This window comes from Aotus nancymaae, unplaced genomic scaffold (assembly GCF_030222135.1).
Source record: "Aotus nancymaae isolate 86718 unplaced genomic scaffold, 86718_ANA_hifiasm-v0.15.2.pri h1tg000010l, whole genome shotgun sequence".
NCBI classification, from domain to species: Eukaryota; Metazoa; Chordata; class Mammalia; order Primates; family Aotidae; genus Aotus; species Aotus nancymaae.
In genome coordinates, this window is record NW_026988421.1 from 66,294,703 (window position 1) to 66,309,135 (window position 14,433).

General features: G+C 38.2%; 1 protein-coding gene and 1 non-coding gene across 3 annotated transcripts in view; both read left to right on the forward strand.

The window, feature by feature from the left end:
* The window catches only part of ADK (adenosine kinase), a 561,731-nt gene that overhangs the window by 516,921 nt on the left and 30,377 nt on the right, over nt 1-14,433 (forward strand). For both annotated transcript variants that reach the window (XM_012460167.2, XM_012460168.2), the window contains exon 10: nt 860-946. In XM_012460167.2, coding sequence (XP_012315590.1) covers nt 860-946 — 87 coding nt within the window. The remainder of the gene's footprint in view (nt 1-859; nt 947-14,433) is intronic.
* Nucleotides 527-643, forward strand: LOC135274135 (U5 spliceosomal RNA). The gene has a single exon (XR_010341928.1). It is a non-coding gene; the product is annotated as a U5 spliceosomal RNA (small nuclear RNA).

The window sequence follows — 14,433 nt, forward strand, 5'->3', positions numbered from 1 at the left end:
TGGTCCAGACTGCTCTATCTAGGGCAAGGCCCCGTTGCACTGTCTCTTTTTTTCTGCCCTTGCATTCAGTAGTAGCTTTTCCTTTTGCCAGTTGACGGATAGTGACTTCTTTGCAAAACATAACCAGATTAGGTTGTTTGTAATAAAACAACTAAAATAAAAAAATCCTTGACACTGGCATGAAGTATTTTAACAGAATAGTAATGTTTTTATTGTGTCATTGTGATTTTCTATAAAGAAACACCCAATATTCATTATTTATATTTTTTAAAATGTACAGCTCTTTATATCCAACGTTTCACTGTCAGAAGTATAGTCAGGCTTGAAGCTTTATTAGAAACCCATGACCCAATCCATTCCAACACTTCCTTTAGTTTATGGCTTCTATTCATTTGCACTGTCCAAAAAGGTACTGCTATCATTTATAGTCATTCCAAAAAAAATGTGAACTACCCAGGTATAACTCTTATAAGACATATACAGCAGCATCTGTATGCTGAAAATTACCAAAAAAAAAAAAAAAAAAATGCACTGGTTTCTCTTCATAACAAATAAATGTTCAACCTTTTACTAAAGATTTCCATGGAGAGGAGCAATTATGAGTTTATAGCCAAATTTTTTAATGTCCTGCTTAGGCAGGGCTAAGAAAAAAAAAAGAAAGAAAGAAAATTACCAGAAAAGTATTACTTGCAGATGATTTTGCACCTTAGTTCCCAGGTACTCCTGTACAGAATATGGAGCTTATGTCCTGTCTCTCTTTGAATGATGAGTTATAAAGGAGCTTCAGATGTTACTGGGTGAGCTTGTATTGAGAGTTACAAAGAGAAGTCAGTCTGCCTTTCTTTGGCTCTAATTGCAGAAAGTGAAGTCACTGCTTTTGCTGTCTTGGATCAAGACCAGAAAGAAATTATTGACACCAATGGAGCTGGAGATGCATTTGTTGGAGGTACAGACTAATTTATTTCATTCTTACTTATAAGTTAAACATTTTAACCCTTGTTTGTACCACATAACCAATATTTATTAATTTAATAACTTTTCATTTCTTTTTTAAAATAATTAACTTCCAAAGTTCTTTCCATATGCTTTTATCATCGTCAGTATTATAAGGGGGTTTTAACACAGGAAAAATATGTGTTTGGAAAAGATAATTTGCTACTATGCTATACCCCAGTAATTTTCACAAGATTAATTGTATCTGTCAGAAAATTGCATAAACAAGCTGCATCAAGTACAGTATATAGTATATTCATAGCCCTTCAGGCTTAAATGTTAACACATTTTTGTTCTTTAAAACAAGTTGTGATGAATATTAAACAGTATGCTAATAACTAAGGATGATATCTTTGGATTATACCCTTTGGTTAAAACATCTGTTTCAAACACAATGGTGGATGTTTGTTATACTAGGAAGGGTTAAATTTTTGCCTAATTTAGGCTCAATAAGAACTGACAAATTTTGTAAGAACTAATGATTTCGGGAATGAATACTCAAAAATAAAATCAAGACAATAGAAGATTTTTGGCTTGATGACTTAGATTCATCTAAAATCTGATTCAAAAATTCTTTTGATAAGTCTAGATTCCTTCTAGTTAAGTGTAGTTAATTAAGCTAGTTTATAGTCTCTAGAAAGCTTTAGCTTCCTTAAAAATAGCCCAAAGGGGGTCTTTCCTGGTCTCTGTTTCTTTCTCTTAACATTAAGTGAGACAAGGTTAAAACAAAAAAAAAAAACAAGCAACTGGACCTGACCATTGTCCATTTTTCTCTGGAGGATAGTTTGAATCATGGGAAACTTATTTAAGTTTATGTGATCGTTTTAACTTAATATTTTATTTTAATGGTCTTTTACCAACATAAGTTTTTATTTTTCTTTCTTTGAAACTATTCATGCCCAGTCTTTCTCCTTCCTTCCTTCCTCTCTTCCTTTCCTTTCCCATTCCCTTCCCTTCTCTTCCCTTTCCGTTCCCATTCCCTTCCCTTCTCTTCCTTTTCCCTTCCCTTCCCTTCCCCTCCCTTCCCTTCCTGTCCCTTTCCCTTTTCTTTTCCCTTTCCCTTTCGCTTTCCCTTTCACTTCCCTTTCCTTCCTTTCCCTTCCTTTCCGCAAATTCCGCCTCCTGCATTCAAGTGATTCTCCTGCCTCAGCCTCCCGAGCAGCTAGTACCACAGGTGCATGCCACCACACCCAGCTAATTTTTGTATTTTCAGTAAAGACAGGGTTTCGCCATGTTGGTCAGGCTGGTTATGCCCAGTCTTAAATGAACTATTAACTATTAGGATGCACCATGCCCTGTATTCTTTGGAAAGAGTCTGTACCACAGACAACATTCTACTTTACCATCATGCATGTGTTTTTTATTTCCTTGCTCGGAAAGTCTTTATTATAGATAATATTAGAGTACTTAGCAGCAGTTTTCCTATTTTATACTCTTCAGAGCTATAGATGTATGTAAGCTAAAAATATTTTATTCTGAATTTAGCCATATTCTGTAATACATTAAGAAAACCTTAGTGATTTTTTAGTTAGAAATTGGTCAAACCAGGAATCTTAGTCTAGAAACTTTTATACACCATATGTGCATTACTTAAGTACTTTAATATCTTTAAAACAGGAAGTGTTCTATTTCTTTGACATTCAGTAGGACACATAATGAGGCCATGATAGATATGATGGTGACCTAAATAGCCACTACCCCTGGCCTTGGGTTAGAGGCCCTGCAACAACAGATTCTGTTACAGATGTCTAACTATCTGTAATGCTACCAGTACTAGGTGAGAACATACAGACTTTCTGAGGGCGGGAGAGACCATTCTTAGAATACTGAGGTAGGACCAGCTAGCTACCATTTGTATTGTGGTTACAGCAATAAATAAACTACTTCATGAAAGCAATTGGATTTTTTGTTAGAGGATTTTTCAATCTCTTTTTAGCCTACTTCATCATATTTATTATTGCAGTATAGTTAGGTAAGTAAAAAAGAAAGAGAGGCTGGACGTGGTGGCTCATGCCTGTAATTCCAGCACTTTGAGGGGCTGAGGCAGGCAGATCACATGAGGTCAGGAGTTAGACCAGCCCGACCAACATGGAGAAACCCCATCTCTACTAAAAATACAAAATTAGCCGGGTGTGATAATCCCAGCTACTCAGGAGGCTGAGGCAGGAGAATCTCTTGAATCCGGGAGGCAGAGGTTGGGGTGAGCCAAGATCACACCATTGCACTCCCACCTGGGCAACTAGAGCACAACTCCACTTCAAAAAAAAAAAAAAAAAAAAAAAAGATAGCGAATATAGAACAAAGATCCACAATCTTTTTTTTTTTTTTTTTTTTTTTTTTTTTAAAAGGTCAAATAGTGAATATTTTAAGCTTTGCAAGTCATATACAGGCTGTATTGCATATTCTTCTTGTTTTGTTTTCTTCCTTATGTTTTTTTTTTTTACAACACTTTTAAAATGTAAAAACCTTTCCTAGCTCTCCAGCTGTACAAAAACATACCATAGGCCAGGGTTGGCCCACAGGCTATAGTTTGCCAAACCCTTTGGTAATCATGGGCAGCTTCCTTACTTTATTCATTTCATTTCTAGCATTTCAAAGTTCCAAACACTTGATTTCACTACACCTTGTTGAAATCAGAATAGAGAAAGTGGAAGGCAGGTAGAAACTAAGCAAGACTTCACTGGTAATACCTCAATTAGATAGCCATTTTTCTCAATTTGAGCCTGTTCAGTTCCCAAGGTAATCAGATCCCAAAACATTGGGTCATGCAATGAGATGAACATCCTAATGTCAGTTATTAATGGAATACTTATGTTGGCATATTTAGCACAGTCTGTCAAATGTGAGTCAAGCTACAAAGTAACAACAATAGATAACCTTTATGCAACACCTACTAGCCAACCAATATCTTAAGCACTTTGTATATATTAACTAATTTAGTGTTCACAAAAGCTTCTTGGAGTAGATTATTTTTACCCCTATTTTACTGATTGAAAAAAACAGAGACAAAGAAAGGTGAGATAATGTACCCATAGTCTCATGGCCGGAGAGTAGCAGAGCCAGGATTCAAACCCAAGTAGTTCGGCTCTAAAATCAGTGCTTTTACTCACCACACTAATACTGCTTCTCTAAACATTTATGTAAATCTCATCATTAGAACTGAGAACCACAGATTAGCCTTCCTGACAAAAGCTAGTCTTGCCAGAGAATCTTCCTGTTATCTGAATAGATGACTTCATTTATTGAAAAGGATCTTTTGTAATCTGATAGGGTTGTAAGGACTCTAAGGTAAGATTGTTGCGGAAAAGAAAGAAAAACTGAAAGGGAAGAGAATCCCAGAATTGTAGTCCCTGGTGAGATTGAACCAAGAGCGTTTTGCTAAGCAGTAGAATCAATTTCACTACAATGATATAGAAAGCCAGATAATAAACTTGCTCGGTTAGCATGGACTCCGAATAAGAGAGTTATATGAATCAACTGTTTAATAGTGAAGCAGGATATTTCCCTAACCCCTTCTCAGGCAGAAACTGGGGTACATGGGTGCTGGAACTAGCGGCCACTTTGGTGCCAGCATGGGTGAACTCCACTCACTTGCTGCTCCACCACTCACAGGTGAGCAGGTGCAGAAGCTGGGGCAATCACTTTTTGGCACTGGTTGCAAGAGTGAACTCCATACCAGCCCCATGGCAGCATTTAGGGGAAGGTGCCTGTGACCCCTGAATCTCCAGAGGAAGTGTTACAGTGCCCTTTTAGCTTTGCTGTCCACAGACAGCTTAAGTGTTAACAGTTCAGTGGAGGGTCAGTGTGACAGCCTTTTGCACCCACACTCATGGCACCCAAGTTTATGTCCGGCATCCAGGATGAATGAGGTCACAAAAATGAATTGGAAGTGGTACATGCAGGGGATTTTATTGCTGATGAAAGTGGCTCTCAGCCAGAATGGGAGCTGAAAGGGGCATGGAGCAGGAAGGTAATCCCCTGGAGTCCGGCCATCCCCAGCCATGTTCTCCAACATCCAGTTGCTTCTCCTCTTCTCCTTTCTTTGTCAGCTGAGTCTGGGATTTTTATGGGCACAGGATTGGGGGCAGGGTGGGCCATGGATGGTTTTAGAAAAGGCAACATTTGAGCAGGAAAACAAGGATGTAAGTTCTCACTTTGGCCCATGGTATTAGGCTTTTTGGCATTAGGGTGGGGCCCTCACCAGAGACCCTCCCTCTTCTGCCCAGAATTTGCCTGCCTCCTGTCCTTATCAGTAGCATCCATCTAACAACCTGATGCATCCATCTTACAATAGAAGTGATCTTGTTAGTTGGAAATTCTAAAAGATCCATTTGTTAAAATGCACTGCTCCCCCTCCACACCAGCAAGAGCCTTTCTACTGGGATTAGAAATAATAACTGTTGGCCTGGCACAGTGCCTCACACCTAAAATCCTAGCAATTTGGGAGGCCAAGGCAGGCAGATCACATGAGGCCAGGAATTTGAGACTAGCCTCGCCAACATGGCGAAACCCTGTCTCTACTAAAAAGACAAAAAATTAGCCTGGCATAGTAACATGCGCTTGTAGTCCCAGCTACTCAGGAGGCTGAGGTCCGGCCCATATGGAAAAATTAACACAACGAATCAAAGACTTAAATGTAAGTACTAAATCAGCCAAATGTGGTGGCTCATGCCTGTAATCCCAGCACTTTGGGAGGCCGAGGCAGCTGGATCACTTGAGGCCAGGAGTTCACGACCAGCCTGGTCAACATGGAGAAACCCCATCTCTACTAAAAATACAAAAATTAGCCAAGCATGACATTGCATACCTGTAGTCCCAGCAACTTGGGTGGCTGAGGCAGGAGAATCACTTGAACCTAGGAGGCGGAGTTTGCAGTGAGCCAAGATCTTGCTACTGCACTCGAGCCTGGGTGACAGAGTGAGATCCTGTCTCAAAATAATTAATTAATTAATTAATTAAATAATAGCTGTTGACTCCTTCCATCTTGGACATGAATTTCAGAGAGGCAGTGGCGCTTTTACATTTACTATGTAGTTTATTTTTCTTTGCTTTGTTGCCCAATTATCTTCTTTCTGATTGACACATTCTGTCTTTGGATGGCTAATATATTCATCTTATAACTTTCAAGTTTTGCTGGCCGAAGAGTATTTCCATCTTTTGTGACTTTGCATATCTACATTTTAGTCCACTTTGTGGTAATGTAACTCTCTGAAGGACAATAATTTTCTTTCCATAAACTTCAAGTTTTGGATAAAGCATCACTCCAACTACCATGTGCTAATTATCTGTGTAAGTACAAGTGCCATGTGTTCCTTTAGCCAGCTAAATAGATATATGACTACATCATGGATTTTCATGTATAGTTTAAAAATGAGTAACCCAAATGTACATAAATTAAATTAAATTCATAGTTCCATCTCACCGGTTTAGTGACAGTAACAAATCCCTCCAACCTCTACAAGCATCACTCCTTGTTCTATTTGGCAGTCTTAAGCACCTTGTGATATTTGCTCTTTATTTGTCGCTGGCCAGCCCTGATAGAACTAATTGTTTCGCATTCTTCCTCAAAAGCCCAAGTGCTAGGATTGTACTCTTGGAAATGGAGACAATTCTATAATCTCTAAGTATGATTTCCTAATTTCCCAGGTCAGGAGAAAATTTCTTCCTGTTGTCCTGCTGTGCTTTGTCACAGCAGGTCTGCCTTTTCATTTGGAACCCTCTTTGTCACTGCCATAGTAACAAATGGAAACATTGAGAACATTTTGTGACAGGCACTGTCATTGTTCCCAGTGAAATCTCTTCCCCTGTGTCTTCCCAGTAAATGAAACTGAGAAGAAAAATCATAACAAATAACATGAAAGAGGACCTAATCAATATGTTCCCACTGGGCTGTCAATACCAGCCTGTGTTAATCTAATATGATTTAGTCATATGTTTTATGGCAGCTTAGGGATATGGGCAGGACCTACAAATCATCTTTAGACTGAAAGTGAGTATATCTTTGACAGATTATTCATAGGCACTTATATCACTTATATACAACTCTCAAATAAAAGTGTAGAGACTTGACCCAAGAGCCAACATTCTTAGGATAAAAAAAAACAAACAACCTTTATTTACTATGGTTAAGAGCCACATACAGATTAGAACATTTTGGGGTTTGTTTTGTTTTGCTTTGTTTTTGTTTTTGTTTTTGTTTTTGTTTTGAGTCGCCCAGGCTAGAATGCAGTGACACAATCTCAGCTCACTGCAACCTCTGCCTCCCAGGTTCAAGCAGTTCTCCTGCCTCTGTCTCCCAAATAGGATTATAGGCATCCACCACGACGTCTGACTAATTTTTTTATTTTTAATAGAGACAGGGTTTTGCCATATTGGCCAGGCTGGTCTCAAACTCCTGACCTCAGGTGATCCGCCTGCCTCAGCCCCACAAAGAGCTGGGATTTACAGGCATAAACCACCATGCCTGAACAGAAGATTTTATTTTGAATGATAATAAAGTAACTGTGCTGCCTCATGACACTCTTTTTTGGGGGGGGAGATGGGGGTCTCACTCTGTCACCCAGGCTGGAGTGCAATAGTGCAAAGGTAGCTCACTGCTGCCTCAAACACCTGGGCTCAAGCCATCCTCCCAACTCAGACTCCTGAGTAGCTGGGACTATAGGTGTGCACCACAATACCTGGCTTTTTTTTTTTTTTTTTTTTATAGAGACAGAGTCTCACTATGTTGCCCAGTCTGGTCTTGAACTCTTGGCCTCAAGCAGTCTTCCTGCTTAGGACTCCCAAAGTGCTGGATTACAATTCATTAAAATGACAATTCATTTGGGATTACAGACATGAGCCACCATGCCCAGCCAGAATACTCTTTCTTTTAAAAATCCTTACAACTGCTTCAGCAGGGAAAATGTATTACCCTTAAAAATATTACCTAGATATGCAAATGACTCTTAAAACCACTTAGCAATCACAATGCAAATAATTCTCCTATTTTCCATCTAATAAAAAGGAGCACTAATTTCATTCTCTAGGCTAGGAGCAGTGGCTCACACCTATAATCTCAGCACTTTGGGAGGCCGAGGCAGGGGGATAGCTTGAGCTCAGCAGTTCAAGACCAGCCTGGACGACATGGCAAAACCCCATTTCTACCAAAAATGAAAAAAATTAGTTGGGCATGATGGCATGAGCCTGTGGTTCAAGCAACTCAGGAGGCTGAGGTGGGAGGATTGCTGGAGCCTGGGAAGTCAAGGCTGCAGTGAGCTGTGATCACACCACTGCACTCCAGGCTGGGTGACAGTGAGACCCTGTCTCAAAAACAAACAAAAAACTATTCTCTAATTCATGTTTAGAAAAGAACATTGCTTTAAAAAAAAATTAAAAAGAGTTGTTTCCAGAACAAGTATGCCCTTCCTTTTCATGTGGCACTTAGCTATACTTCTGAGAACCATAAAGACTCTCTAATTATATTCATATTTTCTATTCTCACGTTGTTTCTTTCGTCCCAAACATTTATGGCTTCCTCCCACATTCTCCTTAATTGCTGCTTCATTGTGCTATGCACAGAAGTGGTGCAGAATTCTTGGGATTTTTTTTTCTACACTACCCCATTCCTTTGCTCTGCAACTCAGAAGACTAGAAAACAACTTGGTGAGCATTAAATATATTGTTTCTCACACTTCACTCAAAAAACAAACCTTCATATGACCCACGTCTTAATGGTGACCAAGATGACAGCTGCCTACTGCTAAGCAGCTCGATGTCACCAACTCTTTTTCTTTCTGCTCTAATGGGACATCTTCTTGAGCACAATTTTTCTTAAAACCATCAAATGAACTGTGAAATTGGCTTGGTCATTAGGAATATGAAACAGCCAGGCATGGTGGCTCACATTTGTAATCCCAATACTTTGGGAGGTAGAGGCAGGAGTATCGCATGAGGCCAGGATTTCAAGACCATCCTGGACAGCATAGTGAGACTCCAGTCTCTACCAAAAAAAAAAAAGAAAGAAAAATTAAAAGAGTTGTTTCCAGAACAAGGATGCCACATAGCCAAGCAGGGTGGCATATGCCTGTAGTCCCAACTACTCAAGAGGCTGAGGTGGGAGGATCACTTGATCCCAGGGGGTTGAGGCTTCAGTGAGCCGAGGTCACCACTGCACTACAGTCTTGCAACAGGGAGAGACCCTGTCTCTAAAAAAAATTAAAAAAAAAAAAGAATATGACACATTCGCCACAGATGGTAGTTCAAGTTCATGCAAGAGAAAGGAAGAGAGAGCTATACCCTTGCACAATGATAGGATGCTTCATTACATGCTACACTTGTGTTATACATCCAGAGTCTTAGACAAGCTAAAGCTAGACCAGCACCAAATTTCACAAACACTGTCTATGATTATTTGAGCCTTTGTTAGTTAAAAAAGGTAAAGATTATCCTTCTCCAGCCACGATTTAAAAAAAGAGAGAGAAATCACTTTAGTTCATGTGAAATACGGGATGATTTTAGAGTGAAGTCTGTAATTTCTCATCAACACAAATGTTCCCTCAGAGATCTAATACCCTGAATGGCCTCCATCTAGAAGCAATTGTAAATAGATAATGGAATTGAAAGGACTTTATCTTCTGGGAATGTGGATAAGACACAGTCTGAACCATGTAGGCTATCAGACTCCAAAGCTCAGATGTGAACCTTAGGTTTCTTATATTTGATGATTATTGAGAAAAGTTTATTCTAAGAAAATGATGTTGATATGAAAATTTTTATTTAGTTGCAGAGGTCCACAGGAAATGTCATAAGTAAAATTTCTGAAGTTCATTTTCTTAAACAGAATTGTGACATAACAAAATACATGTGTGTTAGTTTCGAGACATTAAGTAGTTTGCCCAAGGTCATATTGAAAGCTAAGATTCAAACTCAAAATTTGGCCTCCAAGTTCTTAGCCCTGGCCATTTTGCTATACTCCCTTTTATTACTACATCATCTTATCTTCCTCTCTAAAGGAGGAGAAATAGCCAAAGTGGTTTTATAAACACTGGTCTGTAGACTGGTACCAGTCTATGACATAAGAGTTTTCATCAGTCAATATCAAAATTTAAAAAGGCAGGGGCAAGAAAGTAAATTTCCATAAAACCAAACATATTCAGTTTTAAATCTTGCCCTTCCTACTTTGAGGGAGTTAAATTTTCTTGCTTTATGAATAATGTTGGTAATAGTGGATTTTTAAAATGTTCTTATCTAGCAGAATTAAAGTTTGCCAGCTCTTTCTTTATCTCTAAAATCTTTTAGGCAAGTTTCAGTGTTCTATGAAACCCCAAGTCTAAGATTCACTGATCAACCATTTTTTTTCATTCTACAAAATTATTTGGCCAGTTTTTTTATGCCACTAAAAGATTAGTGATTACTTGAATTCTGTTCACATTGGGCTTATCTAATATCTGGCCCATTTCTTCATATAAAGAAGATGAGTATAGGTTGGGCATGGTGGCTCACACCTGTAATCCCAGCACTTTGGGAGGCTGAGGTGGCTGGATCACTTGAGGTGAGGAGTTCAAGACCAGCCTGGCTAACATGACAAAACCCTTTCTCTACTGAAATACAAAAATTAGCTGGTCGTGGTTGCGGATGCCTATAATCCCAGCTACCCAGGAGACTGAGGCTGCAGAATCGCTTAAACTCAGGAGGCAGAGGTTGCAGTGAGCTGAGATCATGCCACTATACTCTATCCTGGGTGACAGAGCAAGACTCCATCTCAAAAAATAAAATAAAAAATAAGGAAGACAAGTATAGAACTTACAGTTCTATACTTCCTGTTAACAGATAAGTAAAAGCAGTAAGTATAATACAATGTGATTTGTATTTTGTTAAAAATGTCCTTATGTGTATATGTTGTATGTATATTTATAAATGCATATAAAAGTCCCAAGAAGAAACACTCCAAACAGTTAACAGTGGATATACTTGGAAGTGGATGAATGAAATAATCACTTTCCATTCTGTATGTCTGATTTTCTTTTTACAACGTGCCCTTATTGACTTTGTAATTAATGTAATTTCTAAATAAATAAAATCAAATTGTGTCTAGCACTGATGCAGAGCCTAGCCAACCTTAGTACCTAGCAGAAATCTTCACTGTGGTAAATAAGTCATCAGACACAACATTTCAAACTCTAGGATAATTTATATGAAATGTAACCTCTGATGTTTTAAGGCTATTTATCAGCAGAGGTCTTAATAAAACAAAATTAGCAGCATGATTATCAAATTAACAGCTACTCTCTTTTCAGATATATAAGTTCTGAAACCTGGGGTATAAACACAGGCTTTTAATTTATTTTTCATTTAATTATCCAGTTCACATTGACATTTTATAGAGTGTAGATATATTTTATTTCTAGCCCACAAAGTAAATGGCAAATTAAAAACTGGTTTCTGTCATCAAATGCTCTTAAAATTTTAGAACCATCCTTCTATGAGAAATTTTTAGTTGATCAAATGCAGGTTTTTGAATTGAGTTAGTAATAACAAAATTAATTATCTTGCTTATGAATTAGGGCATAAGCATAGCTTCATGTAAATAAGGTTTTACCATCATCTTATTCCAGCAGCTATTACTTTGCCCCCGTGAATCTTTTGTTTTTAACTATATTGTTTAGAGTGTTAGTGCTGAAAGGAAATTTTTTTTTAAATCATATTTTCTGCTTTTCAAATAATTGTCAATAGTGAAACTCTTTTCAAATGAGGTCTTATCTGAATCAGAATGAAATGAACCCACAAAAAATTAAAAATTGAAAAAAGTTTTAAGGAAGAATGAAATGAGACTAAACAAACTCCCATTTTTCCTTATCCACATTTTATTTGGTGGCTTATGATGTCAGGTAGGAAAACCGTGGTCTATTCAAAAGCCGCCATTTGATGAATGGAAAAAGTAAGACCCAAAGAAAGGTAAAATGAGTTGTCCAAGGGAGTTAATTGCAAATACGAGACTAGAAGCCAGATTACTGAATTCATGATGCAGCAGTTACTTATGTCCATAATCCAAATGAAAGTTGTCAGTTAAGGCTGAGTGCAGTGTCTCATGCCTGTAATCCCAGCACTTTAAGAGGCCAAGGTGGACAAATCACTTGAGGTCAGGAATTCAAGACCAGCCCAGCCAACACAACAAAACCCCGCCTCTACTAAAAATACAAAAAATTAGCTGAGCACGATGGCAGGCACCTGTAATCCCAACTACTCAAGAGTCTGAAGCAGGAGAATTGCTTAAACCTGGGAGGCAGAGGTTGCAGTGACCCAGGATTGTGCCACTGCACTCCAGCCTGGGTGACACAGTTAGACTCCATCTCCAAAAAAGAAAAAGTTGTCAGTTAAGCTGTCTGTTATTTAGACCTCTTGGAGGTCTAAATATCCCAAATCATAGAAAGAGAGTCAATATCCCAAATCATAGAAGAAGAGTTTTTTGTTTTCTTTTTTTGTTTGTCTTGATGTTTAAACAATAAACAGAAGCATATGCTAAACTTTTATTTTGGGAACCACATCAAAAGATCACACATTAGCTTTAAAATCAAGTTCTGACTCATTGTTGTACATCTATGTTCCATGAAGAAGAATGACTTTTAAAGCAGTATTTTGAAAGGGATTGGGGCAAAAGGGCATCTTATCTATATTAGTACAATATACTGTTTAGCAGCACTCTTCAAGAGCGTTCTTCCTAAATTAACAGCATTTTTAAACTGAAGGGCTTTTGGTTTTGTTTTTAATTCAAATACAATGTCCCATACCATGTTAACAGAACTTGGTAAGTTTCCATTTTTAGCCACCACAAAGAAGGAATAAGAAGTTATTCTCATAGCCATAGCTATAGGACAATAAAATTATTCTTTCTTATAGCTATAATACTGACCACTTGCCTGTATATGACACATTGCTTCTCAGTTGCTCACTTTATGTGGGAGGGTGTGTTCTGCTGAACTATCTTAAAGAAACATTTGCTCTAAATTTACTTCCTGTACATGTCAACAATTACACCATCTGACACCACTTAAGCTTTGGTTTTCTTTTTCTTTTCTTTTTTTTTTTTTTGAGACAGAGTCTTACTCTGTAGCCTGGCTGGAGTGCAGTGGTGTGATCTTGGCTCACTGCAACCTCTGCCTCCCAGGTTCAAGCAATTCTCCAGCTTCAGCCTCCCGAGTAGGTGGGACTACAGGTGTGCACCACAACACCTGGCCAATTTTTGTATTTTTAGTAGAGACAGGGTTTCCACATGTTGGCCAAAATGGTCTGGAACTCCTGACCTCAGGTGATTCACATGCCTTGGCCTCCCAAATGCTTGGATTACGGGTGTCAGCCACTGCATCTGGCCTGGTTTTCATTATGCAAATACCTACTAGGTCAGACCTTACCCTGGCAGGAACAGTAGCTTTTTCAGTTATTTCAAAATTTAATGTTTGTTATTTTCCCTGAAAAATCAGTTTTCTAAAATATGGGTCACAAATTGTTATTTCAATTCATGACTAATTGGTAGTCAATATAAAGTCAAAACAAAATTTTACTAACTAGACTATGTAGAAAATACAAAAAGTTTACATCTGCGCACTGGGGGAAACCATTACTTTGTTACATCTAGATGTTCTAAGCTAACCAAATTGAAGTGGGAATTTCCTGCCAGATGTTAGTTCTTTGAGCAACCTGTGAACATCTAAGTGAGGGGTTATGAGTCCTTGTTTGGTAGAGCTATACCCACTCTGGAGGCTTGCTCCTAACAGGCAAGAGACATTTTATATGTACTACCACCAGTCAGGAGGTTGTGCAACCTATTTAAAGTCAATACTGTGCGCTCTTGTTAAATGTAAAAACATGGAAGGCCTTATTTTGAATGTACATCAGTCTTAGTAATATTATATACAGGATGAACACTGCATTGTAATAACCTCCCAAATGTAGATGACAAAAATTTTGTTTCGTTAATAGAAGATAAGACTGAACCACCACAGGTATTCCAGATAACTTGGATAAGGTTGTTTTGTAAAGTCCGTGTAGACCAAAATATGTCTCTAAATATGAGGGAAATAAGAATCTGAAATGACGTGAAAAATACCAAGTATTTATATCAACCTCCTGTTCTAGATGCACATGGGAATTAGGAAGTGAATATTTCATTCAGAAGAGCTGTGCACAAAAAGTAGAAATGCTTTATTCAATTGAAACAAGTAACATTTTTAAGGGGGATAAAAGACTTTCTGCATGATTTCACTGGTTTTGTAATCCTCTATAAGGGAAAATATTGACATTTACCAGACTGTTTGCTCCAGCTTTCTGATCTCCTGCAGTTTATTTTTATAACAACCTTATTGATGGGCCTCTTACCCAGCTCTCTAGGTTTAACTGAGTTGAGTCGATTTGTTACCACAGCTTCAAGTAGCTGTTACAGAACAAGCAAGACATCCTAATAAAGCT